The sequence below is a fragment of the Pongo pygmaeus genome, chromosome 11, assembly GCF_028885625.2.
Source record: "Pongo pygmaeus isolate AG05252 chromosome 11, NHGRI_mPonPyg2-v2.0_pri, whole genome shotgun sequence".
NCBI lineage: Eukaryota > Metazoa > Chordata > Mammalia > Primates > Hominidae > Pongo > Pongo pygmaeus.
Window position 1 is genome coordinate 36,373,499 of NC_072384.2, and position 26,495 is coordinate 36,399,993.

Consider the following 26,495-nt stretch of genomic DNA (forward strand, 5'->3'; position numbering starts at 1 on the left):
GGTTTTCTGCCTCTGTGATGTTTGCATTAGCTGATGAGTGGTTCAAATACATGTCTAATCTGCTTTGCTCTCGAGCTACTTCTAATGGATGTTCTAGACACTGGCGACTAATAATTTGTAATCAAAAGTAAGTAACAGAGGCATTTTGCTTTTCAGTCAGAGGCATCTGTCCACAAAGATGAAATGGATTTACAATGTGCTATTAGTGCCAAACAAAAACACAATCATACAGAAAGAGCTGGGAACATTAGCAACAAAGCTTATGCTTACTTGAGGTATAAATATTCCATCCAAATGCTCTGCGGTAGTCTGCTATGGAATCATGAACTGCCTTTGCAAGTAAATCTTTAAGTATGTGAAAATGAAGTTGTATATGTTAGCTTTCAACTTTTGCTGTTGAATTTTTCTAATGAGATGTATGGGAATACTTTAGCACACATATTCAGGCCACGAATGTACCATGAATGTTTTTTATTATTTTTTTTTAATGATTTTGGTATAACTGAAATTTTTTTTTGTTGTTGCAAAAAGTGCAAATGGAATTTTTTAATGAAATGCAACAGAGCTTAAGTTTCCTCTCATTTAAATTCTCATATGTTCGTGTATTTTCTTTTTTTAGTATTATCTGATGCATAACTCAGTAATGGATATATCTGATGAGCAGGTTTTCATTGCTAGTTTAGAAAGTATTGAGTGGCTTTGTGCATCCTCTGCTAGTGGAAGTTATTGATGATCATGATTGATTTAGAAATATAGACTTGGAAACTCTCATCTCTTCCTGTTTCCATCAGTGAGCCTGCCTCCAGGGCTGACTCTCAACTTCTGGCTTGCTGCTATAGATCTAGTGAGCTCTGGGAAACAAAAGCATTAAGATTGTTAACACTGTGTATAAAGTAAGTGTAAATAGGCCTAAAGGAAGGACCAAACACCCTCTTCAGGAGTAAATTGGCGTTACACTTAGTGTACAGCATTAACAGATATTTAATGACTTATTTATTTTTGTATTCTCAGAATCTAATACACTACTCGTCAAGTATTAGAGGATGAATAATTGTTGTTACAATGAATGAATGTTCAGATGTCACTTTTTCTCATTGCTTGGGTTCTTAGATGCATTTTAGAAAGTGAAATTTCTTAGATAAATGACTGCTATATAAGAGAGGTATTATTTTAATTATTCCATAGTTGATGCGGTAGCTTTTTGAGAAGTAAAAGTCACTACATTAACCTATTGGAAGTGAAGCATCTTATAGGTAAGTCAATGTTGTTTTAAATCCGATTTTGTAATTCTGAGGTTTATGAGCGCTTTGGTTTGGTAATTATTCACAAATGGTTTGCTTAAGTTGCTAAAACTCTGCATCATTATTCATGTCATCTCCCCATACCCCTTGCCCAAGTTAAAAATAAAGCAATGTCAGGATAATAAAAGCTATGACAGGGAAAAATGAAAAATAAAGCAAACATCTCTTCCTATTGCATGCATGGTATTAAATCAGGGTGGCCACTTCGAATAGTGGCCAGTACTGTGCAAGAGCTATGGAGAGTGTGCTTATTTTCTTTGTCCTCTGGAGCCTCCTTTTTCATTTGTTTCAGGCATTTTATTGAACACCACACCTAAAATTCAGGCATCCAGCATGCTTTCTTAAATGTGATGATTTATGTTGGGTGATGCATGCCTCTAAACTAATCCAGTTAAGGGTAACTTAATTAAGAGGATAAAATTTGCCTGTGCTTTTCTGCTTCTAGAGGAATATTACATTATAGCATTCACATATTTGCATTTCCTGCAAAGACACAGGCAGAAAAAAAGACAAATCACAGAGCCTTAAATTTGAAAGTGACCTGTGAGTTCATCAATGCTACCCTTCCGAGTCCAAAGAATTCACTTCTAGGCCAAAATTTTAATGTGTTAATGTGTGATGTGGCTTAAAATACTTAGATTATTCAACAGCAACTATATTCCTCTCACAAAAAGGGTAGCAAGTTGCAGATATATGACTCTTTACATAATGTTTGCCCAAGTAAACAGATACAGAACTACTGTCCCCATTACATCATTGAAGTATTTTCTGAGAAAGCAACCAGCATGAGTTTTATTAATAGTTTAGAGATACATTACATCAGTAGTCAAACTTTTAATACTTAAATTGTTCTAAATTTTGTTTTACTTTTATTACTTGGTGTCCGTTTTTGTTCACTAGGCATATAAAAATTCTTGACATTTAAAAACATGGTTTCTTATGTATTTCTTTAGATTATTTGTGAATACTGTTAATATATAATACATATATATTTTGTAATAAAAGCAAGTTTTTTTGTATGTAGTAAATTTAAAGGTAATATTCTTCTTTCTTCTTGCAACTGCTTACATTTTTAATTATTTCTTCTATTTGTGAACTTGGACAAGAGATGTAAGATTTCTCAAACTGCCAGTCACATTTTACTTCAATATTCATGTTTTTTTGAAATGGCAAAACCCCTCAGGGCTGTGTGATTTTCACTCATGTATGTATTGAAAGTTCATAGCCAAATACAACTGAATAAATCATGGAGCACATTTTCTCTCCATGCCTGAGAACTGCAAATGGCTATAGGTTAATTGCTGAAAGGTCTTGTCTTCATCTCATATGTCTTGTTTGTAATTTGTTTTTCATTTATTCCATGTGTACACAATTCAGTTTGCATTTTCTTGTTATTTACATGTTTTTTGGTTGTCCTCAGAGTTTGCTTTAATATAAGGAGGAACTATTCTAGTTTGACTCTGCCTTTCTAAATGTCCTGACCAAGGTTTATTAACATGCGTATGTCTTACCTCACAAGAGCCACTATCCTAAATTTCCAGGCCAAGGAGCGGGCAGTAATTGTTTATGTACTGCCTTCATTACCTGTTCTACTCATACCCAAAGGAATATTAACATATATAACATAATATTGAATTAACTCATATCCAAAATTAATATAGCTTAATATTCCTTTGGATAATTTTTAGAGTTAATATTGGATGTGAGTTAATTTTGGATTAACTCATATCCAAATAGGAGATCATGGCTAAGCTAAGAAACATCTTCAGTGATAGCAATTTTAATTGCTTAATAGTTATACTTTTTTTCTCCAATGACATAGAAAAAATTTTGCTGCTTGATAAAATTCTTCATTTGTTCTTAGCCAAAAGGCTAAGCAATTATTTGGAAAAATTCTGTTAACAAAGAGGAGATGAAATCTAAGGGAAGAATAATATTTCTAAAGCTTAAAATAGTAATGATTTCAAATAACCAAAAAAGAGATAGCTTATTTTGAAAGTGGAGAATTTATAATATATAAAAAAAGAGAATGTCATAGTCAAATGCTTTAAAAGTAAAGACAAGAGTTACTTGGCCAGATATTCTAAATGAATTAAGTGTAATATTAACTTTTGAAGATTGATCAGAAATAGGTCCAACTTTTCTGATCTTACTTTCATTAATCCACACAAAAAAAATCCTGAGTGGAAAATTGTGTATGCTTAATAACTAATCAAATAGAGATAAACTGACAGCCATTACTTAAAAATCCACAGTGCTCTACAAACAAAAATTTCCTTTAACTTTATCCAATAACTGTTTTATATCATTCAAGACTAATTTTAGATTTTAAAGTTTGCTGTGTTTGTATATATTTTGAAATATTCCTTTACTGAGTAACTGTGGGAATTTCGGGGCAATAATAAAAATTTATATGAATAGTCTGGCATGATGGACAATAAATAGAACCCTTAAACTGAAACTTCTCTAGAACATTAGGACAGAGAAAGCCTCCCACTTTCAAGTAACAAGAAACATCTCAATTTGCAAAGTAAAAAATTGTGAGTAATCTACGTCACCAGAATTGTGAGTGGCTGATTAAGTCAGCCTATGCTAAGATCACCGTTTTCAATGTGTGTTCTCTATGCTATAAGCAGTCTGTGCTGGGACAACAGACTGGAGGAAGGTAGTGGGCAAACTCAGGGGCATTTTGGTAATGAAAGCTGACCTGCTCCAGTGAAACCTGTTCTGTTTCAGCAAGAAAGTCTCTAGTATGTTTTCTACGTTAATCTCTCTCACGAAGTGGCAGAAGGCATTGACACTGTAACCTGACACGCTATTGCCAAGAATGCCAGGTGTATATGGCTAGAACAGGGATGTGAGGAAGAACTGAGATGACCGGGTGCATTAGAACCAGACCCTTTTGTCCTATTAAAGTGACAGATCCTCATTTTAGTGTGTGGCCCCAATGCAGATAACCTGCTTCTCTGGGGATGTATATGTTTCTTCCTAAATGCATGTGACTACGTACATGTCTACTATTTGTACAAATGTAGTGGATGCTAATGAAAATATTTTTCATGGAGTAATTAAACATCATTTGGGGCAGCTGGTCAGATTCAGGGACAGAGAGAGAGCTTGTGTAAATTCATATGCCTTTTAGGGTCTGAAGTGCCTTATGATCATCACAGTCCTGATACAGGGACAAAGGTTCCTAGTTAAGCTGATAAAACTTTGTTTTTTTAAATTTTAAGTTCTGGGATACATGTGCAGAACATGCAGGTTTGTTACATAGGTAAACATGTGCCATGGTGGTTTGCTGCACCTGTCAACCCATCATCTAGGTTTTAAGCCCCGCATGCATTAGGTATTTGTCTTAATGCTCTCCCCACCCTTGCCCCCGACACCCCGACAGGCCCTGGTGTGTGATATTCCCCTCCCTGTGTCCACTTGTTCTCATTGTTCAACTCCCACTTATGAGTAAGAACATGCAGTGTTTGGTTTTCTATTCCTGTATTCATTTGCTGAGGATGATGGTTTCCAGCTTCATCCATGTCCCTGTGAAGGACTTGAACTCATTCTTTTTTATGGCTGCATAGTATTCCATGGTGTACATGTGCCACATTTTCTTTATCCAGTCTATAATTGATGGGCATTTGGGTTGGTTCCAAGTCTTTGCTATTGTGAATAGTGCTGCAATAAACATACGTGTGCATGTGTCTTTATAGCAGAATGATTTATAATCCTTTGGGTATATACCCAGTAATGAGATTGCTGGGTTGAATGGTATTTCTGGTTCTAGATCCTTGAGGAATCACCACACTGTCTTTCACGATGGTTGAACTAATTTACACTCCCACCAACAGGTTCAGATTACATATTTAAATAAAATAAAAGGGAAGAAACTATTTCTTTCATTGTTGTTGGCACAAAATATGATTACTTACTGTCCTTGTGAAAAGATATCAACTTTCTGGATAAGGCCTGCTGGTATGTCTGTAGATCAGATGCAAAAAACATGATAAACGTCAATGGGCAGCTCCCTCATCTGTCCATTTCTTGGACTCTTTCATACACAAATGAATTAGTTAATTAAAAGATCTGGCATATTACAAGCTAATGTTGGGAACTTTACCTGGAGACAGTACCCATCAGAAATCAAAATGAATACACTTCAAGGATTCTAGGGGCAGAATTTCCACAGACAATTCAGTGCTGCTGCTTCTCTTATTACCTTACCTTTCCCCTGCACCCCATTGTTATTTTCATGCAATTCACTCTGCAAGTACTAACCAAAACTGAGGACAATTATTTTGAAAATGAAAATAGGATACTTTGGCAACTTATGATGTTAAACATATCTCTCTTCTGAGCTTCTTAGAGCTTGAGCTGAAAGACTGGAAATATGAAAAATTCTACTTTATTAAAATCCTGGCTTTAGGGCTTTTCTTTTAGATGAAACACCACCTCAGTGGAAAGTATTAATATTGAGTTAGATGTATAGGCTTTGGAACGTAGTAGTTATAATGGTACCAATCATTTATTAAATTTGTATTTTCTACTTGACACATTATATCATTTATCTTCAGAACAATTCTACAAGTCGGTGCTTTTATTATCTTCTACCTTATATAGGTGAGGAACTTTCTAAGGCTTAGAAAGTTGAAATAATTCATCCAAGTTTACATTACTGATGGAATGCTTATTTCAACAAGAGTGTCCACATTCTGAACCACTAAATTATATTGTCTCTGTTCCAGCAAAATTCCTAATTTCATACTGCTTGTGTTGGAAAGTGTGTTAATTGACTTCTACTTACCTCTGAATTGCTGAATGTAATCTCTGAGTAATTAACATCCTTGTTTTTCTGCCTGTAGGTCCCTGGGGAAGGTGTACAGGAGACTGTGGTCCCGGAGGAGTCCAGAGTCGGGCAGTGTGGTGTTTTCATGTTGACGGGTGGACAAGTCACCTGTCTAACTGTGGTGAGAGCAACAGGCCTCCAAAGGAAAGAAGTTGTTTCCGAGTCTGTGACTGGCACAGTGACCTCTTTCAGTGGGAGGTTTCTGACTGGCACCACTGTGTGCTTGTTCCTTACGCTCACGGTGAAATCAAGCCTCGGACTGCAGAGTGTGTGACGGCTCAGCATGGACTGCAGCACCGGACGGTGCGCTGCATTCAGAAGTTGAACCGAACTATGGTTGCAAATGAAATATGCGAACACTTTGTCCCTCTGCCTCCTACAGAACAAGCTTGCCTCATTCCTTGTCCCCGGGATTGTGTGGTATCTGAGTTCTTACCATGGTCCAACTGTAGCAAGGGATGTGGGAAGAAATTGCAGCATAGAACTCGCGCGGTCATAGCTCCCCCTCTCTTTGGTGGTTTGCAATGTCCAAATCTGACTGAGTCAAGAGCCTGTGATGCTCCCATTTCCTGTCCTCTTGGGGAAGAGGAATATACATTTAGCCTTAAGGTTGGACCATGGAGTAAATGCAGACTGCCTCATCTTAAAGAAATTAATCCAAGCGGAAGAACTGTTCTGGATTTTAACTCTGATTCAAATGAGCGAGTCACCTTTAAACATCAAAGTTACAAAGCACATCATCATTCGAAGTTTTGGGCAATAGAGATAGGTTATCAAACCCGGCAGGTTTCGTGTACAAGAAGTGATGGACAAAATGCTATGTTAAGGTAGGAGACCTTTGATGCTTGTATTTGATTCACCTAAAATATTTTATAGTACAACTTTATAAAGCTTCTTTATGATTTTCTACAAAGCGAAAATGGCAATGAGGTTTATAATTTGGGTTTTTAGAAGTTTCATGTAAGAAATTTTTAATTTCACTGGGAGGTTTTTGAAATTGCATAGTTTAGACCAAGCAGTGTTCTAACATTCTTGTGTGATTAGTACTGCAATTATATATATATATAGGATAAGTCATATATTTCCACATTTTATCAAGACAGTAACTAGTATAAAAATAGATCGGCCCTTACTACAGTGATAGAAGACTAAGGGGCTTCTCATAATGATAAAAATTCAAGTTCAATTTCAAATTTGGGATATGAATTATGTAAATATTTTTGTTTTTCAGAACATTTGTCCTTTAAAATTTTGTTTTTGTTTTTATTTGTTTACTTTTGTTTTCACTGTTATCAACATTCTTTGACATCTGTGTTGTACATTCTTTATACTAGCAATAATACCGAAAAGTTGTTCCAAGAGTGCTTTCTTTGTCATTATTTTGATAAAGGTGTTAACTTGCATAAGCAGTAATTAGAATGACCTACTGGAGAAGAAATAAACTATTAAAAGCAACAGCTTAGGTTTCAAATTTATGCTTGTTTTATTTTAAATTGTAGTCTAAAACATCATGACATAAACTCACAGAAATATATTGAAAGTAGTATTTGTTTAATTTTCCCCCAGAGGGTCTTAAATGAAGCACTGGTGTATTACTAAGTTTCTTCCAAATTAAGATGCCTTTTAATAGTACTTAAATTACCAAACAACGTAATGCTTGTCTTTAGAATTAATCATTCTCATCAGTTGCTGCCTTCTTGGGATCCACAGCTGACCAGGAGATGCCCAGAAGACTACCAGTGTTGTTTATGAACAAAGTAATGTGATGATTGTTTTTTTTCCATTTGACTTCACAGATGAGTATATTTTATCCTTGATGCTTCATTCTGATTTATGCCATATGAAATTGGCAAGTCCATTGAAGGGTGATTTGCAGCTTTTTATTGCCTACTTCTTTGAAGTCCAGATTAAGCAAATGATTCATGCAATTTGTTTGAATATGTGTGGGGTTGTGTAAATACATTGTTTTCTTAATATTCCATACTGTATTGCTGAAGTGAGCATTACATAGAATCTTTTCATTTTGTTTGCGCATTTTTGCAATGTTTTTCTTTTTTTAATAGACTTGATTTTTCAGATCAATTTTCAAGTTTTCAGAAAAAATGAGTGAATGTACTGAGAGTTCCTGTATACTCCCTCACTATCTCCAACATACAGTTTTTTCCTATTATTAACATCTTGCATTCATGTGATAGTTTCATAAACAAACATTTTATAGTTATATACACAAACATTGAGTGCATAACACAGTTCAAATTGTGTTCCCCTCCCCAAATTTATGTATTGAAATTCTAACCTTGAGTGTAATGTTTTTAGGAGGCATGGGGCCTTTGGGAGGTAATTATGTCGTGATGATGCAGTTCTCATAGATGGGATTAGTGTGCCATGAGAGCTTCCTCTCACTCTCTTTCTGCCATTTGAGGATACAATGTGAACTCAGCAGTCTGCAAGCCAGAAGAGAGACCCCACCAGAATGTGACTATGCTGGTACCCTGGTCTCAGACTTCCAGCCTCTAGAACTATGAGAAATAGATTTCTGTTGTTTTTTAAGCCATCCAGCCTCTGGTACTTTGTTATAGCAGCTTGAATTGCCTAAGACTAACTGTTAATAAAAATAAATACCATAGTTTGGGAATTTAAATGAGAAATTTATTTCCACAGTTCTGGAGGCTGGAAAGTCCAAATTCAAGGTGTGTCTTGATTTAGTTCTTGATGAAGATTGTCTTTTTGGCTTAAAGATGGCCATCTTCTTGCTGTGTCCTCACATGGTGGGGGAGAGAGAGAAAAAAAGAGAGCACTCTATGTCTCTTCTTATAAGGGCACTAATCCCATCACAAGGGCTCCACTCTCATGACCTGATTACATCAGAAAGTTCCCATATTCAAAATGGAGGTTAGAGTTTCAACATTTGAATTTTGGAGGAACACAATTCAGTGTGCAGCAGGTGCATTTGTTACAATTGATGAGCTAATATCAATACATTACTATCACATAAAGACTATACATTAGGAATCACCCTTTTTATTGTACATTCTGTAGGTTTGACAAATGAATAATGACATGGATCCATTACAGTATTATACAGAACAGTTTTACTCCCCTAAATATCCCTTGTGCTCTATTTACTGATCCTTCCCTCTCTCCTTGAGAACCCCAACTGCTGATCATTTTACTGACTGTCCCCATAGTTTTGCCTTTTTAAAAAATGTTATATAGTTAGAATTATATATGTAGCTTTTTCTGGTTGACTTATTTCACTTTGCAATATGCATTTAAGTTTGCTCCATGTCTGTTTGTGACTTGGTAGTTTATTTCTTTTTATCACTGAATAATATTCCATTTTGTGGTACTATAGTTTGTTCATTCACCTATTGAAGTACATCTTGGTTGCTATCAAGTTTTGGCAATTTTGAATAAAGCTGCTATAAAAGTTTATGTGTGTATTTTTTTGTGAACATAGGTTTTCAAGTCATTTGGGTTAATATCAAGTAGTGCAATTGCTGTATGGTATAGCAAGAGTATGTTTAGTTTTGTAAGAAACTGCCCAGCTGTTTTCCAGAATGGCTGTGCCACTTTGCATTGCCACCAGCAATTAGTGGAAGTTCTATTTTGTCGCATCACTGGCATTTGTTGTCAGTGTTTTGGAGTTTTGCCGTTCAAATAGGTATGTAATGGTATCTCACTGTTTTAAATTTCAATTCCTTAATGACGTGATGCTGAACATCTTTTCATACACTTGCTTGCCATCTGTATATATTCTTTGATAAGTTGTCTATTCAGATGTTTTGTGTATTTTTCAATTGAATTGTTTGTTTTCTTATTGTTGAATTTTAAGAGTTATTTGTATATTTTGGATACCAGTCCTTTATCAGATATGTGTTTTGCAAATATTTTTGACAGTCTATGATTTGTGTTTTCATTTTCTTGATGGTGTTGTTCACAGGGAAAATATTTTTAATTTTAATGAAGTCCAACTTCTCAATATTTTTTCAAGGATCATTTTTTTTGGTGTTGTGTTTAAAAATATCACTAAACCCAAAGTCAACTAAATTTTTCTCTTATATTTTCTTCTATGAGTTGGATAATTTTGTTTATTATATTTAGGTCTGTGATTCATTTTGAGGTTTTTTGGTGGAAGGTATAGGTTCTATGTCTGCATTCTTTTTTAAAAAGATTATTATATGTTCAGTTGTTCCAGCACCATTTATTGTAAAGAATATCTTTTCTCTATTGAGTTACCTATGCTTTTTTGACAAAGATCAGTTGACTATGTTGGTATGAATCTATTCTCTGCCTTCAACTTTTATTCTATTTTGCTATCTATTATTTGTTAGTAACACAATGTTATGAGTAATGTAGTTTTATAGTAAATCGTAAAGCAGAGAAGTGTCAGTTTTCCTAATTTTTTTCTTCCTGTGCGTTGGCTGCTCTGAATCTTTTGCTTTTTCATATGAACTTTGGAACTACTTTTTGATATTCACAAAATAAATTTCCAAGATATTGATTGGGATTGCATATAATGTAAGATCAATTTGGGAAGAACTAATATCTTGATAATACTGAGTCATCCTATTCTGGTACATGGGATATCTCTCCATTTATTTAAATCTTGTTTATTTTGTCAGGGTCTTGGAGGGTTTTTTAAAAAATATATCTTGTACATATTGTGTCAGATTTATAATAATTTACCTTTTTTGGTGCTAACATAAATGGTATTGTGTTTTTAATTTCATATTCCAATTGTGCATTGCTGGTATAACAAGAAAACAGTTAACTTTTTATATTAACCTTGTGTCCTGCAACTTTGTTATAGTTACATATTATCCAGAGATTTTCATTGCTGTAGTTGTTGATTTTTTGGGATTACCTACATAGATAAGCATGTCATCTGAAAAGAAAGAAAGAAAGATTATTGCTTTCTTTCCAATCTGAATATGTTTTGTTTATTTTATTCTTGTCTTCATTAGCCAAGACTTCCAGTGCAATGTTGTACAGGAGTGATGAGAAAGGACATTCTTTTTTTTTTGTACTGGGAAAGAAATCTATGCTCTCACTATTAAGTGTTCTATTAACTATAGGTTTTTTGTAGGTGTTTTTGATCAAGTCAAGGAAGTTCCCCTTCATTCTTAGTTTTCTGAGAATTTTCCTTATAATAAGCACTAGATTTTGTTGAATACTTTTTCTGCATCTATCGATCTGATTATATGATTTTGTTCATTAGCCTGTTTATGTTATGGATTACATTAATTGATTTTCAAATGTTGAACCAGCCTTGTATATGTGGAATAAATCCCACTTAGTTGTGACGTAAATTAAATTCCTTTTATATAGTGTTGGATTTGACTTGCTAGTATTTTATTGAGAATTATTTCATGTATGTTTATGAGAAATGTTGATCTTTGCTGTCTTTACTTGTAATGTCTTTGTTGTGGTGTTAGGGTAATTCTGCCCTCATTGAATGAATTGGAAAGTAGTTTGTGTGCTTTCATTTTCTGAAATAAATTGTTGAGAATTGGTATAATTTTTTCTTGAATGTTTGGTAGTGAACCCTCTGGACCTCATGCTTTCTGATTTGGAAAGTTACTAAATACTGGTTTAATTTCTTTAACAGATTTAGGACTATTCATATCATTGATTTCTCTTTGTGTGTTTTGCTAGATTTTGTCTTCCAAGGAATTGGCTCATTTCATCTAGATTATCAAATTTAGGGACATAGAGTTGTTCATAATATCCCTTTTTCCTTTTAATAGCTATGGTATTATTAATCATTACCCTTCTTATGTTTCCAGTATTAATAATCTGTATTCTCTCTTTTTTTTCCCTAACCTGGCTAGAGGTTCATTAATTTTATCAGTGCTTTCAAAAAACCAACTTTTGGTTTTGTTGATTTTTTCTATTGATTTTTTTTCTAAATTCATTGATTTTGGCTCTGATTTTATTATTTCTTTTCTTCTGCTTACTTTAGATTTAATTGCTCTTCTTTTTCTAGTTTCCTAAGGTGGAAACTTAGGTTACTCATTTGAGATCTCTCTTCTTTACTATTAGATGCATTCAATTTCCTCAAGCTCTTTCTCTTTGTTCCACAAATTTTGATAATTTGCATTATTTTCATGCAGTTCTAAATATTTTTGCATTTCTCTTGAGATTTTCTTGATCCATGTGTTATTTAAGAGTGTCTTGTTTAATCTCCATATATTTTGGGGTTATCTATTTTGTTATTAATTTTAGTTTAATTCCATTGTGTCCCGGGAGCATATGTTGTATGATTTCTATTCTTTTAGATTTGTTAAGGTGTGTTTCATGGCCCAGAAATATGGCCTATCTTGAATATTTTATGTGAACTTGAGAAGAATGTGTGTACTCTGCTGTAGTTGGATAAAATATTCTATAGATGTCAATTATTTCCAGTTGATTGATGGTGCTGTTCAGTTCAACTATGTTCTTACTGATGTTATTCCTGATGGATCGTCGATTACTAAAGAGGAGTGTTGAAGTCTCCAAAAACAATATAAAATTTGTCTATTTGCAGTTATAACAGACTTCGCCTCATAGATTTTGATACTCTGTTGTTAGATAATACATATTAATGTTTGCTATATCTTACTGGAGAAGTAATCTCTTTATTATTATGTAATGCCCACCCCCCGCCCCCCTTAATCCCTGACAATTTTCTTTGCTGTAAATTCTCCATTGTCTGGAATTATGATACTTACTCCAACATTTTTTGATTCATGCTAGCGTAGTATATCAATGCTTACTGACAAAAAGTGTATTCATCTGTCTTGTAGATAACATATAATTGGATGCTGTTTATTATCCACTCTGACTGTCTTTTAATTAGTGTATTTAGACCATTTATGCTTAAAGTGAGCATCAATACAATTGTACTAATATTTACTGTGGTCATTATTTTTCATTTATTGTCCTTGTTCTTTGCTCCTTTTCAATTTTAATTTATTTTTTTGTTTAATTTTTAGCTTTTGTAGGTGCATAGTAGGTGTATATATTTATGGGTTACATGAGATATTTTGATACAAGCATGCAATGCATTGTAATCATATTAGGGTAAATGGAGTATTTATCACCTCAAGCATTTATCCTTTGTGTTATAAACAATCCAATTATACTCTTAGCTATTTTAAAATGTACAATTAAATTATTTTTTACTATATCACTCTGTTTTGCTAGCAAATACTAGGTTGTATTCATTCTTTCTAACTGTTACTGTGTACCCATTAATCTTCATTTCTCCCAATTACCACTACTCTTCCCAGCCTCTGGAAACCAGCCTCTACTCTCTAGCTCCATGAGTTCAATTGTTTTAATTTTTAGTTGTCACAGATAAGTGAGAAAATGCAAAGCTGTCTTTCTGTGCCTGGCTATTTAACTTAACGACTTCCCCCGTTCCATCCATGTTGGTGCAAATGACAGGATCCCATTGTTTTTTATAGCTGACTAGTACTCCATTGTGTATATGTACCACATTTTCTTTATTCATTCATTTGTTGATGGACACTTGGGTTGCTTCCAAATCTTGACTATTGTGGATAATGCTACAGTAAATATGGGAGTTCATCTATCTCTTTTATGTACTGATTTTCTTTCTTTTGTGTCCGTAGCAGTGGGATTGCTAGATAGTATGGTAGCTCTATTTTTACTTTTTCGAGGAGCCTCTAAACTGTTCTCCATAGTGGTTGTACTATGTTCCAACCAACAGTGTATAGTGATTCCCTTTTCTCCACATCCTCGCCAGCATTTGTTATTGCTTGTCATTTGTATAAAACTCATTTTAACTGGGATGAGATGATATTTCATTTCAATTTTGATTTGCATTTCTCTGATGATCAGTGATGCTGAGCACCTTTTCATATGCCTGTTTGTCATTTCTATGTATTCTTTTGAGAAATGTCTATTAAGACCTTTTGCTCATTTTTAAATTGTATTATTATATTTTTTCCTATTGAATTGTTTGAGCTTCTTATGTAATATGGTTATTAATCCCTTGTTAGACTGGTAGTTTGCAAAAAATTTCTCTTATCCTGTGGATTTTCTCATCAGTTTGTTGATTATTTGCTTTGCTGTGCAGAGGCTTTTTAACTTGATGTGATATAATTTGTCCATTTTCTCTTTGATTACCTGTGTTTGTAGGGTATTACTCAAGAATCTTTGCCCATTTCAATGTTTTGAAGAGTTTCCTCAGTGTTTTTTTGCAGTCATTTCATAGTTTGAGGTCTTGGGTTTAATTCTTTTATTTTTATTTGATTTTTTTGTATGGTGAGACATAGGGGTCTAGTTTCATTCTTCTGCATAGAGATATCCAGTTTTCCCATCACAATTTATTGAAGAGACTGTCCTTTCCTCAGTGTATGTTCTTGATAGCTTTGTCAAAAATGAATTCATTGTAGGTGTATGGGTTTATTTCTGGGTTCTCAATTCTGTTCCAATGGTGTGTATGTCTGCTTTTTTGGCAGTACCATACTGTTTTGTTTACTATAGTTCTGTAGTATAATTTGAAGTCAGGTAATGTGATTCCTCCAGTTTTTGTTGTTGTTGTTGTTTTTTCAGGATAGCTTTGCCTAATCTGGTTCTTTTATGGTTCCATATGAGTTTTTGCATTTAGGATTGTTTTTGCTATTTCTGTGAAAAATGTCATTGATATTTTCATAGGGATTGCACTAAATCTATAGATTACTTTGGGTAATAGAGACATTTTAACAATATTGACTCTTCCAATCCATGAATAAGGATTATCTTTACATTTTTTGTGCCCTCTTAAATTTTCTGCTTTGGTGTTTTATAGTTTTCATTGTAGAGATCTTTCACTTATATGGTTAAGTTTATTCCTATGTATTTTATTTTATTTGTAGCAATTGTAAGTGGGATTACTTTTTCATTTCTTTTTAAGATTGTTAGCTGTTGTCATGTAAAATGCTACTGATTTTTATATGTTGATTTTGTATCCTGTAACTTTACTGAATTTATCAGTTTTAATAATTGTGGATTTTTTTGGTTTTTCCAAATATAAGATTATGTTATCTGCAAACAAGGATAATTTGACTTCTTCCTTTCCAATTGGTTTGTCCTTTATTTTTTTCTCTTGTGTGATTGCTCTAGGACTTTCAGTACTATGTTAAATAGTAGTGGTGGCAGTGGGCATCCTTGTTTTCAAGATCTTAGAGGAAAGGCTTTCAGTTTTCATTTATTTATTTCCTCTCTTCCTCTGTCCTCTCTGATTTTAATGGAACATTTTATGTTGTTTGATTTTTTTGTTCTTTCTTAGCATATCAGTTATACATATCTTAAGCATTTTTTAGTGGTTTTCTTAGAATTTGCAATGTACATTTACAACTAACCAAAGCCCACTTTCAAATAACACTATATAAACTTCACAGGCAGCATAAGTATCCTATAACAGAGTATTCTGAATTGCTCTCTTCCATCCCTTACATCATAGCTGTAATTTATTTCACGTACTTATAACCTATAATCACCAAATACATTGTTGCTATTATTTGAACAGATTATTATTTGTTAGATCAATTTGCATATGAAAAATAAATGACATTTTATTCTCCCTAATTCCTTCTCCAATTGTCAGTTTTTGTTTTTGTAGATCTGAGTTTCTAACCTATATAATTTTCCTCCTCTCTGAAGCTTTTTTAAAAACATTTTTTTCAAAGCAAGTCTATTCCTCAATTTTTATATGAGAAAATATTTATTTCTCCTTTATTTTTGAGGTATAATTTCATTGGATATAGAATTTAGGTTGGTCAGTTTTTGCTTTTTTTTTTTCTTTTTGGAAACAGAGTCTGGCTCTGTCTCCCAGGCTGGAGTGTGGTGGCATGATTTCGGCTCACTGCAACTTCTGTCTCCCAGGTTCAAGGAATTCTCCTGCCTCAGCCTTCTGAGTAGCTGGGACTACAGGCATGTGCCACCACGCCTGGCTAATTTTTTTGTATTTTTGTTAGAGATGGGGTTTCACCATGTTGGTCAGGCTGGTCTCGAACTCCTGACCTCAAATAATCTGCCCACCTCAGCCTCCCAAAGTGCTGAGATGACAGGCATGAGCCACTGCACCTGGCCAGGTTTTTACTTTCAATAGCACATGATCTTCTTGCTTGCATAGTTTGTGAGCAGAAGTCTAATATAACTCTGTCCTTCCTTCTCTATAGGTAAGGTGTGCTTTTCCCCCTCTGGCTTCTTGAAATAATTTTTTTCTTTGTCTTTAATGTTCTGCAGTTCAAATATGGTATGCTTGGACGTGGATATTTTTGGTATTTACCTTGCTTGATTTTCCCTGAGCTACCGGGATCTGTGATTTGGTGTCTGCCATAAATTTTGGAAAATTCTTAGCCATTATTACTTTAAGCATCTCTTCTGTCATTTTCTTTCTTTATTTTCCTACCAATATTTCTATTATGTGTAGTTACATCATTTGTAGTCCTACCATAGTTCTTGGATAGTCTTTTCAATCTTTTTTAATCCTTTTTGAATTTCAGTTTTAGAAGTTGCTATTGACATTTCTTCAAGCTCACTGATTTCCTAGACTCCATCCAGTCTGTTGATGGGCCTATCAAAGGTACTTTTCAGTACTTTACAATGTTTTTGATTTCTGTCATTTTCTTTTGATTCTTCCTTAGGGTTTCCATCTCACTGCTTACAATACCCATCTGTTCTTGCACATTGTCTACTTTTTCACTAGAACCTTTAGTATGTTAATCACAGTTGTGTTACATTTCCAGTCTGATAATGCTAAAATCTCTGCCATATCTGAATCTCATTTGGATGTTTGCTTTAGCTTTTCAAACTATGCTTTTTGTCTTTCAATGTGCTGTGTAATATTTTGTTGAAAGCTGGACATGATGTACCAGGCAAATGGAACAGAGGTAATTAGACTTTTAGTGTGACGTTGTTATATTTACCTGACTTGGAGGTACACTGTGTTTGCTATAGTTGTAGGTGTCAGGGGCTAAAAATCTCCTTTGATGTCCTTGTTTTTGTTCATTTTCTGTTGTATTTTTTCTTTTCTGTTGTCTTTGGGTTTTCTTAGAGACTTCTTTCTAAATAAGGTCTGAAACAAGCAATTTTTTCCATTGTAACCCCCTAATAAAATTCAGGAGCCCTATTTATGATTGCTAAGTTTCAGGAGTCGGGGAAAGAGTCTTTTGTCCCATGATTAGATTCTAATATTTTATTAAGCCTGTTTCTGGACTGTGACCTTCACAAATTCTTCTCAGTCTCTTCCCATTTTCACTCCCAACTCAGGTAAGACAAGAAGGCTAGAAGGGTATATGCCTTCTTTTATATCAGAGTCTGGTAAAACCCTAGTTTGTTAGGCTTTCCTAAGATAGTTTCCTGTGAGGGCAGAACTAAGAAAAACAGAATTCTCTTGGTGTCTTTCAAAATGCCTACTTTTCCTTTCCCCTGCTGAAACATGAAGAAAATTTTTTCTCATCTTCACTGTGAGAACCTGGCAGGGCTGCTGAAGGTATACTCACAAAAGTATAGGGTCCTCACTAGAACTGGGCTCCCTTAAAGTTTTTAACTATAAAGATTGTAGACACTGAGCCTCCAGTAAGTTGTCAATCATAGTTTAAGTTTTTCTACTCTGGTCCTGATTCTAGTAGTGGTTTCTTCTCCTGGCTTTTCCTCTACTATGTTGTGATTCTTTGTATATGCCTCTCCTGTTTTGGAGGCAGCCATTTTCTCTATGACTTCGATTCTCTGATGGATCTAAGAAGGGTTATTGATTTTCAGATTGTTTAGCTTTTTTCTTATTGTGAGGAAAGAGTGACAACTTTGAAGTTCCTTACATGCCAGAGTGGAAACCAGAAGTCACCATTATCTCTTTTGAGTTCTAGACAGCAGATTGAACCGAAGCATTTTTCTTTAAATTATCATGTCATGAAATCTATAACTCTCATTTAGTCTTCAAAGGACTATGAAATGGCTCATATATTATCATAAAATAATTAGGTTTTAGAAAAATATCATGCTAGATGAGGACATTTCTACTTCTGTAACTTTCATTGCCAAAAACAAAAATGTTAACTCTTGACAGTTATGTGATAACATAGTTGACATTGCTGTCTCATTTCTGTCCAACTTGATGAACTATGTTGGCATACTCTACCAGGGTTTTTTACTAAAAGGCTCAGATTAATCTCTGAAAAATGACATTTTTCGTGTGTGTATTGGATGCTTTCAGAAAATCATTAATACCTGTGTATACTTATTGACTTCTAGGATGAACTATAGGGTTCCCTAAAATTATTATAATTTGTTCTAAAGAACAGATTCCTTTTACTCTGTTCATATGCCTAACTTCGGGTCTGTTTCTTTTTGGTAGTATCTGTGACACTGTAGGGACAAGTGGCATTCTGTTTCCTCTGTTTTGATTATGGCTACTGTTGGTTATTATGTCATTTGGAATAGGAAGAGCTTGTCTTTACTTCTATAATGTAAACTCCTGTAGTCACTTTATCAATCTAGGACATGACAGAGCTTTAATTAATGCCATTTGCTAGCTATCTCATTGATTGCTCTGACTTTTGATAATCGCCTCAAACGATTTTCTTTTCAGTTATATTTTGCAATGTGGTAGGCAGTTGTATTATTCTTGCTGCTACTCTGCTCTCTCATCATTGATTTTCTTCTTGTGCTTAAAGATCCTTTGCTTTTACTTGTCTCAGTGCACGTCCTAATTTTTCTCTTTTATTTTGACAGGAGTTTCTCTGAGGTTCCATTATTACATTTAAAAATAGCTGTCATATAGTCTGTTCATCATTCTTTCTCACATATCAATGATGCTATTATTGACTTTTTATAATACCTTAACTTGTGAAATGCAATAGTCTTCTCTCTTCAGTTTTTATTTTTGTTTTTGTTTCACCTTGTTTCCTTTTTATTTTTTTGGAGTAAAAGTACATCTGAATTAAAATATCTGAGCTATAGACTAGGAAGACTGTTTATATAAATAGGAAAGTGATTCATACTTACTGTTTGCGTGAATAAAAATCAGATCAATGGGTTTTACTTTTACTTTGATAGAGAGGAACATTTGGTTTGGGCATCCTTTTAAGAGCTATGATTATTTGGTACATGTTAACCATCTTTCAATTCTCAGACCACTTTAGTTAAATGAATGCACTATGACTTCCTCATTAAGGAGTGACTGAAGGATAATAAATTTTAAGACGATTTTTTTAAAAAGCCATCATCTCTAAAGCTCACTCCTTATTGTTCCCTTGTTTTTTGTATCTACTGTTAAAGGAGATTTAAATTTTACATTGCTATTCCTCCTTAAACATAAATAAAAATAAGTCCCCAAACAACACAAGTCTTTTTCATAATTTGTTCTTTGAAAGTAGTAGAAATGTATATATTTATATGATTTCTACTGTAAATATATATTACATATAAAATACATAACTATACATATAAAACATATATATAACTATATATAACATATATAACTATATATCTGTGGATATATATACATAGTTGTTTTGTTGTTGTGTTGGTGGGAATAGAGGATTATTTTCCAGTTATAGATTTTATTTCCACCTCCTCATCCATATTGATTTAATTTTATTTTTGAACATATTGAACATTAACATGTTTCTAAAAATAAAAAATATGCATAGTTAGAGGAATGTCACCCATCCCATGTCCTCTACTCCTTGCAGATAACCAACTTCCTTATTTTCCATTTTGTACTTTGTGCTTGTTTGTATCTTTCTATTTCCCCTTATTTCTTACACAAAAGGTAGCAAGTTATATAATCTCTTTTGAATTTTTTTTCACTTAACATTTCCTAGGAATTAGTTCATATTAGTTATTCAAGGTCTTTTTCATTCTTTTTTTACAGTTGGATAGTACTTCATTGTGTGTGTGCAGCCATAGTTTATTTGAACAAATTCCTATACTTGGACATTTAGGTAGTTTTTAATAATTTATAATTATAAGCAATTTTTCAATGTACAATCTACTGCACATGTATTTTGGTATTTTTTGAGGTATGTTTTCAGGATAAATTCATAGAAATGTGATTGTAGGATAACAGGATAAATGCATACAAGTTGTGTTAAATATTGCCAAATTCTCTTTTATAATGGTGGTACCATCCTCACATTCCCACTGCAACTTTACAGATACAGTATATTGTTTGTTTGTTTGTTTGTTTTTATCTTTTTTTAATTATACTTTAAGTTTTAGGGTACATTTGCACAGTGTGCAGGTTAGTTACATATGTATACATGTGCCATGTTGGTGTGCTGCACCCATTAACCCGACATTTAACATTAGGTATATCTCCTAATGCTATCCCTCCCCACTCCCCTCACCCTACAACAGGCCCCAGTGTGTGATGTTCCCCTTCCTGTGTCCATGTGTTCTCATTGTTCAATTCCCACCTATGAGTGAGAACATGCAGTGTTTGGTTTTTTGTCCTTGCGATAGTTTGCTGAGAATGATGGTTTCCAGCTTCATCCATGTCCCTACAAAGGACATGAACTCATCATTTTTATGGCTGCATAGTATTCCATGGTGTATATGTGCCACCTTTTCTTAATCCAGTCTATCATTGTTGGACATTTGGGTTGGTTCCAAGTCTTTGCTATTGTGAATAGTGCCACAATAAACATACTCGTACATGTGTCTTTATAGCAGCATGTTTTATAATCCTTTGGATATATACCCAGTAATGGGATGGCTCAGTCAAATGGTATTTCTAGTTCTAGATCCCTGAGGAATCACCACACTGACTTCCACAGTGGTTGAACTAGTTTGCAGTCTCACCAACAGTGTAAAAGTGTTCCTATTTCTCCACATCCTCTCCAGCACCTGTTGTTTCCTGACTTTTTGATGATCACCATTCTAACTGGTGTGAGATGGTATCTCATTGTGGTTTTCATTTGCATTTCTCTGATGGCCAGTGATGATGAGCATTTTTTCATGTGTTTTTTGGCTGCATAAATGTCTTCTTTTGAGAAGTGTCTATTCATAACCTTCGTCCACTTTTTGATGGGGTTGTTTGTTTTTTTCTTGTAAATTTGTTTGAGTTCATTGTAGATTCTGGATATTAGCCCTTTGTCAGGTGAGTAGATTGCAAAAATTTTCTCCCATTTTGTAGGTTGCCTGTTCACTCTGATGGTAGTTTCTTTTGCTGTGCAGAAGCTCTTTAGTTTCATTAGATCCCATTTGTCAATTTTGGCTTTTGTTGCCATTGCTTTTGGTGTTTTAGACATGAAGTCCTTGCCCATGCCTATGTCCTGAATGGTATTGCCTAGGTTTTCTTCTAGGGTTTTTATGGTTTCAGGTCTAACGTTTAAGTCTTTAATCCATGTTGAATTAATTTTTGTATAAGGTGTAAGGAAGGGATCCAGTTTCAGCTTTCTACATATGACTAGCCAGTTTTCCCAGCACGATTTATTAAATAGAGAATCGTTTCCCCATTTCTTGTTTTTGTTAGGTTTGTCAAAGATCAGATGGCTGTAGATACGTGGTATTATTTCTGAGGGCTCTGTTCTGTTCCATTGATCTGTATCTCTGTTTTGGTACCAGTACCATGCTGTTTTGCTTACCGTAGCTTTGTAGTATAGTTTGAAGTCAGATAGCATGATGCCTCCAGCTTTGTTCTTTTGGCTTAGGATTGACTTGGCACTGCAGGCTCTTTTTTGTTAAGCTTTTGAATTTTTGCCATATGTGAGAAATGATATCATAGTAGAGTTTTTGCTTGACATATCTTTTAATATGCACAAATTTGAACATTTGCTTATATATTTAGTGGCTATATTTATAGCTCTTTTTGTGAACTTTCTGTTTTTGTAGTTTGCCTATGTTTCTATAGGAAATGTTGTTTTTGCCTTCATTTTCAAATCTTTGTATTTAGAGACATATTCATATATCTGTGATATATGTTGCAAACATTTTCTCTCATTTGGATATTTGTGTTTTGACTTGGCTTGTAGTGATTCTTGCCATGCAAAAGATTTAAAGAGAATTTTTACATAGTCAGATGTATCATTAATTTCTTTTGTTTCTTCTGGAATTTCAGTCATGGTTATAAAGCATTTTCCCATGCCACACTTAAGTTTACCCATGATTTTTCTAAGTGTATGCATAATTTTATTTTTTTACATTGGAGTCTTTGATCAGTTTGGACTGTGTGGTGTGTGGAGTAGATATAATTTTATATTTTTCTGAAAGTCTTTCCAATGTGTTCGTACCATCATGAAAAAACTATCTCTTTGTCCTTGTGATTGAGATAACATATTTTCACATATTAGATATCTCTATATATTTGGATTTCTTACTACACTTGTATTTCATTTGTCTGCCTAGTTATAAACTAATTCCATACTATTTAAATTAGGCATCACCAGTATATTTTAATATCTGTTAGTGCTACTCCCTCCTCATAGCTGTTCTTTTTGTGTATGTTTTCAAGCTATCTTTATAATTTTTTCATATAAAGTTTAGGATTAACTTTTCTAGCTCCATGAAACAAGCTCATTGGAGTTTTTTTGTGATTACATTAAATTTATAAATAAACTTAGAAAGAACTAAAATCTTGATGATTTTAAGATGACCTAACCAAAAACAAGGGATATATTTTTGTGTCAAGTCTAGTTTTGGATCTAACAGAAATTCTAAAAATAGTTTTCTTTATAGAAACCTTGAATACTTCTTGTTATTTTCTTAAGTATTTTATATTTTTGTTGCTATCGTGGATGGAGTTTTATCCATTTTATTCTCTATCTGGTTAATAGAAAATGATATTGATATATGCTTGCTAATTTTATAACATGCTAACTTGTTCAATTTTTTATTTGAATTATTTTTTATCATTCTATAGTAGTTTTCAAATATAATGTTATATTAGACAATAGAGAGGTTTTATTTCTAATTTGTATGCCTATAATTGTGTTCTCTGGTTTAATGTTTTGAGTCCAGAGAAATGTTGAATAGTAGTAAAGGTAGTGAGCATTCTTACCTTTCCCTAATCTCACTGGGAATGCCTCCAGGATTTCCCCACTAAGTAAGTACTTATAAGTTTCATATCACTGCTGTAACAGATTACTACAAATTTAGTGACTTATGAAAACACACTTATTATCATACAATTTTGGAGGTCAGAAGTAAAAAAAATGAATCTTACTGGAATAAAATCAAGTTGTTAGCAGGGCTGCATTTATTCTGGAGGTTCTAGTGTATAATCAGTTTTTTGTTTTTTTGTTTTTTTGTTTTTTTGCCTTTTCCAGTTTCTGTAAGCCACTTGTGTTCTTTGTCCAGCAGTGTAGTTTCTTCAGATCTCTCTGACTCTGATCCTTCCTACCAACATCCCTCCTTCACTTAAAAATAACCCTGTGATTACACTGGGCTCACCTGGATAATCCAGAACAATGTTTCCATTTTAAAATCCTTTGGGAAAACTGGCTAGCCATATGCAGAAAACTGAAACTGGACCCCTTCCTTATACCTTATACAAAAATTAACTCAAGATGGATTGAAGACTTAAATGTAAGACCTAAAACCATAAAAACCCTAGAAGAAAACCTAGGCAATACCATTCAGGACGTAGGCATGGGCAAAAAGACTTCATGACTAAAACACCAAAAGCAATGACAACAAAAGCCAAAATTGACAAATGGGATTTAATTAAACTAAAGAGCTTCTGCACAGCAAAAGAAACTACCATCAGAGTGAACAGGCAACCTACAGATTGGGAGAAAATTTTTGCAATCTATCCATCTGACGAAGGGCTACTATTCAGAATCTACAAGCAACTTAAACAAATTTATTAGAAAAAAACAACCCCATCAAAAAGTGGGCGAAGGATATGAACAGACACTTCTCAAAAGAAGACGTTTATGCGGCCAACAAACATATGAAAAAAAGTTTATCATCACTGGTCATTAGAGAAATGCAAATGAAAACCACAATGAGATACCATCTTATGCCAGTCAGAATGGCAATCATTAAAAAGCAGGAAACAACAGATGCTGGAGAGGATGTGGAGAGATAGGAATGCTTTTACACTGTTGGTGGGAGTGTAAATTAGTTCAACCATTGTGGAAGACAGTGTGGTGATTCCTTGAGGATCTAGAACCAGAAATACCATTTGACCCAGCAATACCATTACTGTGTATATACCCAAAGGATTATAAATCATTATACTATAAAGACACATGCACACATATGTTTATTGCAGCACTATTCACAATAGCAAAGACTTGGAACCAACCCAAATGCCCATGAGTGATAGACTGGAAAAACAAAATGTGGCACATATACAATATGGAAGACTATGCAGCCATAAAATAAGGATGCATTCATGTCCCTTGCAGGGACATGGATGAAGCTGGAAACCATCATTCTCAGCTAACTAACACAGGAACAGAAAAACAAACACCACATGTTCTCACTCATAAGTGGGAGTTGAACAATGAGAACACATGGACACAGGGAGGGGAACATCACACACCGGAGCCTGTCGGTGGGTGAGGGGCTAAGGGAGGGATAGCATTAGGACAAATACCTAATGTAGATGATGGGTTGATGGGTGCAGCAAACCACATGGCACGTGTATCCCTATGTAACAAACCTGCATGTTCTGCACATGTATCCCATAACTTAAAGTATAATAAAATTTAAAAAAATCCTTATTTTAATCACATCTGCAAAATACACATAACACAGGTTGTGAAGATTAGGGCATAGCTCTGTTGCTGGAGTATTGGCAGGGGTGTGTTGTACCTGTTACAAGGTGTGTGTGCGTGTGTGTTTGAATGTATGTGTGTTTGATCATATTAATGAAATATCCATCCATTTCTGTTTTGTTTTTATTTTTCTTGTGAGAGTTTGCATTAAGAATGGGTGTTGGATTTTGTCAAATGAGGTAATCACATGATTTTTTCTTTGGACCTATTAATATGGTGAATTATATCAATACATTTTCTAATGCTGAACCATTTCTGCATTTGTAATATATTCCCCACTTTGTCATTTTCTTGTTTCTCTCTTTATCGGGTTCAGATATTATTATGACACTTCATAAAAAGAATGTGGATGTTTTTCTTCATTTCCTGTGTTCTAAACAATTTATATAGCATTAGGACTATGTGGTCACTAAATGTTTGGTAGAAATTCTTTGTGAAACTATGTAGAACTAACCTTTTTTGTGAGGTATTTCTTTTAAAGCTCTCTATTCATGCTGAGGCTAATTTTGTTCTTTTCATGTTGGGGTAAGTTTTGGTTGGCTGTATTCTGAAAAGGAATGACCCAGTTCCTCTAAATTTTCAAATTCATTTGCATAGATGTATATCCTTTATTAAGAGTTCTAACCCATACCATTTTTTCTTTTTATATCTATGTGTTTCTCTCCTCAGCTATTATTTAAAATAGTAATTTGCCTGTTTGGTTTAATTTTTTAGCAGGATCATGGTTTGTTAATTTTGTCTACTGTTTTTGTATTCTCTACCTCATTAATTTCTGCATTTATCTTTATTATTTAGTTCTTCATGTTTCCTTTATATATGTATATATTTTTGTTTCATTTTCCAACTGTCTGAATAAGAAATTTAATTCATTTTCGTGTGCCTGACATGTGTGTTTAGGACTATTAATTTTCTCCTGATAACTATTTTAAATGGATCCCGTAGATTCTTATAGTGTTTTATTATCATACTTTTTTTCCCAAAAATTCTGTAGTTTTCTTGTTTGTATTGCTCCTTTTACTCAAGGTTTATTAAATGTAAGCTATTTTAATTTCCAGATAGAAAGGCCATATTTTGTTTGTTTTCATTTTTAAATTCTAGTTTTATTGCATTGTAAGCAGAGTGTTGTTTGTGATATTTCTATTTTTTAAGAATCTACTGATGTTTTCTTTGTGTTAGAATCTATAATTAATATTTGTGAATGTTCAACTGGGTGCAGTGGAGCACACCTCTGATCCCAGGATGGCTGAGATAGGAAGATGAGTTGAGCTCAAGAGTTTGAGACCAGCCTGGGCAACATAGTGAGAATCCATCTCAAAAAAATAAATCTGTAATTGCAAATGTTCTATGTACATTTGGAAGAAGATATGTTCTCTATTATTGATGTGATTTATTAAATATATATGTATTTAATTGATTATACTTTTTAGGTTTTTTTATAATCTTTACTATTTTTCTTCAATTGGTCTATTTTGTACCAAAAATAGTTAAGTTATACTATTATTAGTATGTTTCTATCTATTTTTCCAGCATCTTCTGTGTTTTTTCTACACATAGTTGCTGTTATATGGTGCATAGATATTCAAAACTTCTATTTCTTCATAGTGAAATGTTAACTTTAACATTCTAAAGTGT

At 33.7% G+C, this 26,495-nt stretch overlaps 1 protein-coding gene across 5 annotated transcripts in view; it reads left to right on the forward strand.

Moving 5' to 3' along the window:
* Positions 1–26,495, forward strand: part of THSD7B (thrombospondin type 1 domain containing 7B) — a 906,384-nt gene that overhangs the window by 289,947 nt on the left and 589,942 nt on the right. For all 5 annotated transcript variants that reach the window (XM_054478924.1, XM_063647426.1, XM_063647428.1 and 2 more), the window contains one exon: positions 6,158–6,968. In XM_054478924.1, coding sequence (XP_054334899.1) covers positions 6,158–6,968 — 811 coding nt within the window. The remainder of the gene's footprint in view (positions 1–6,157; positions 6,969–26,495) is intronic.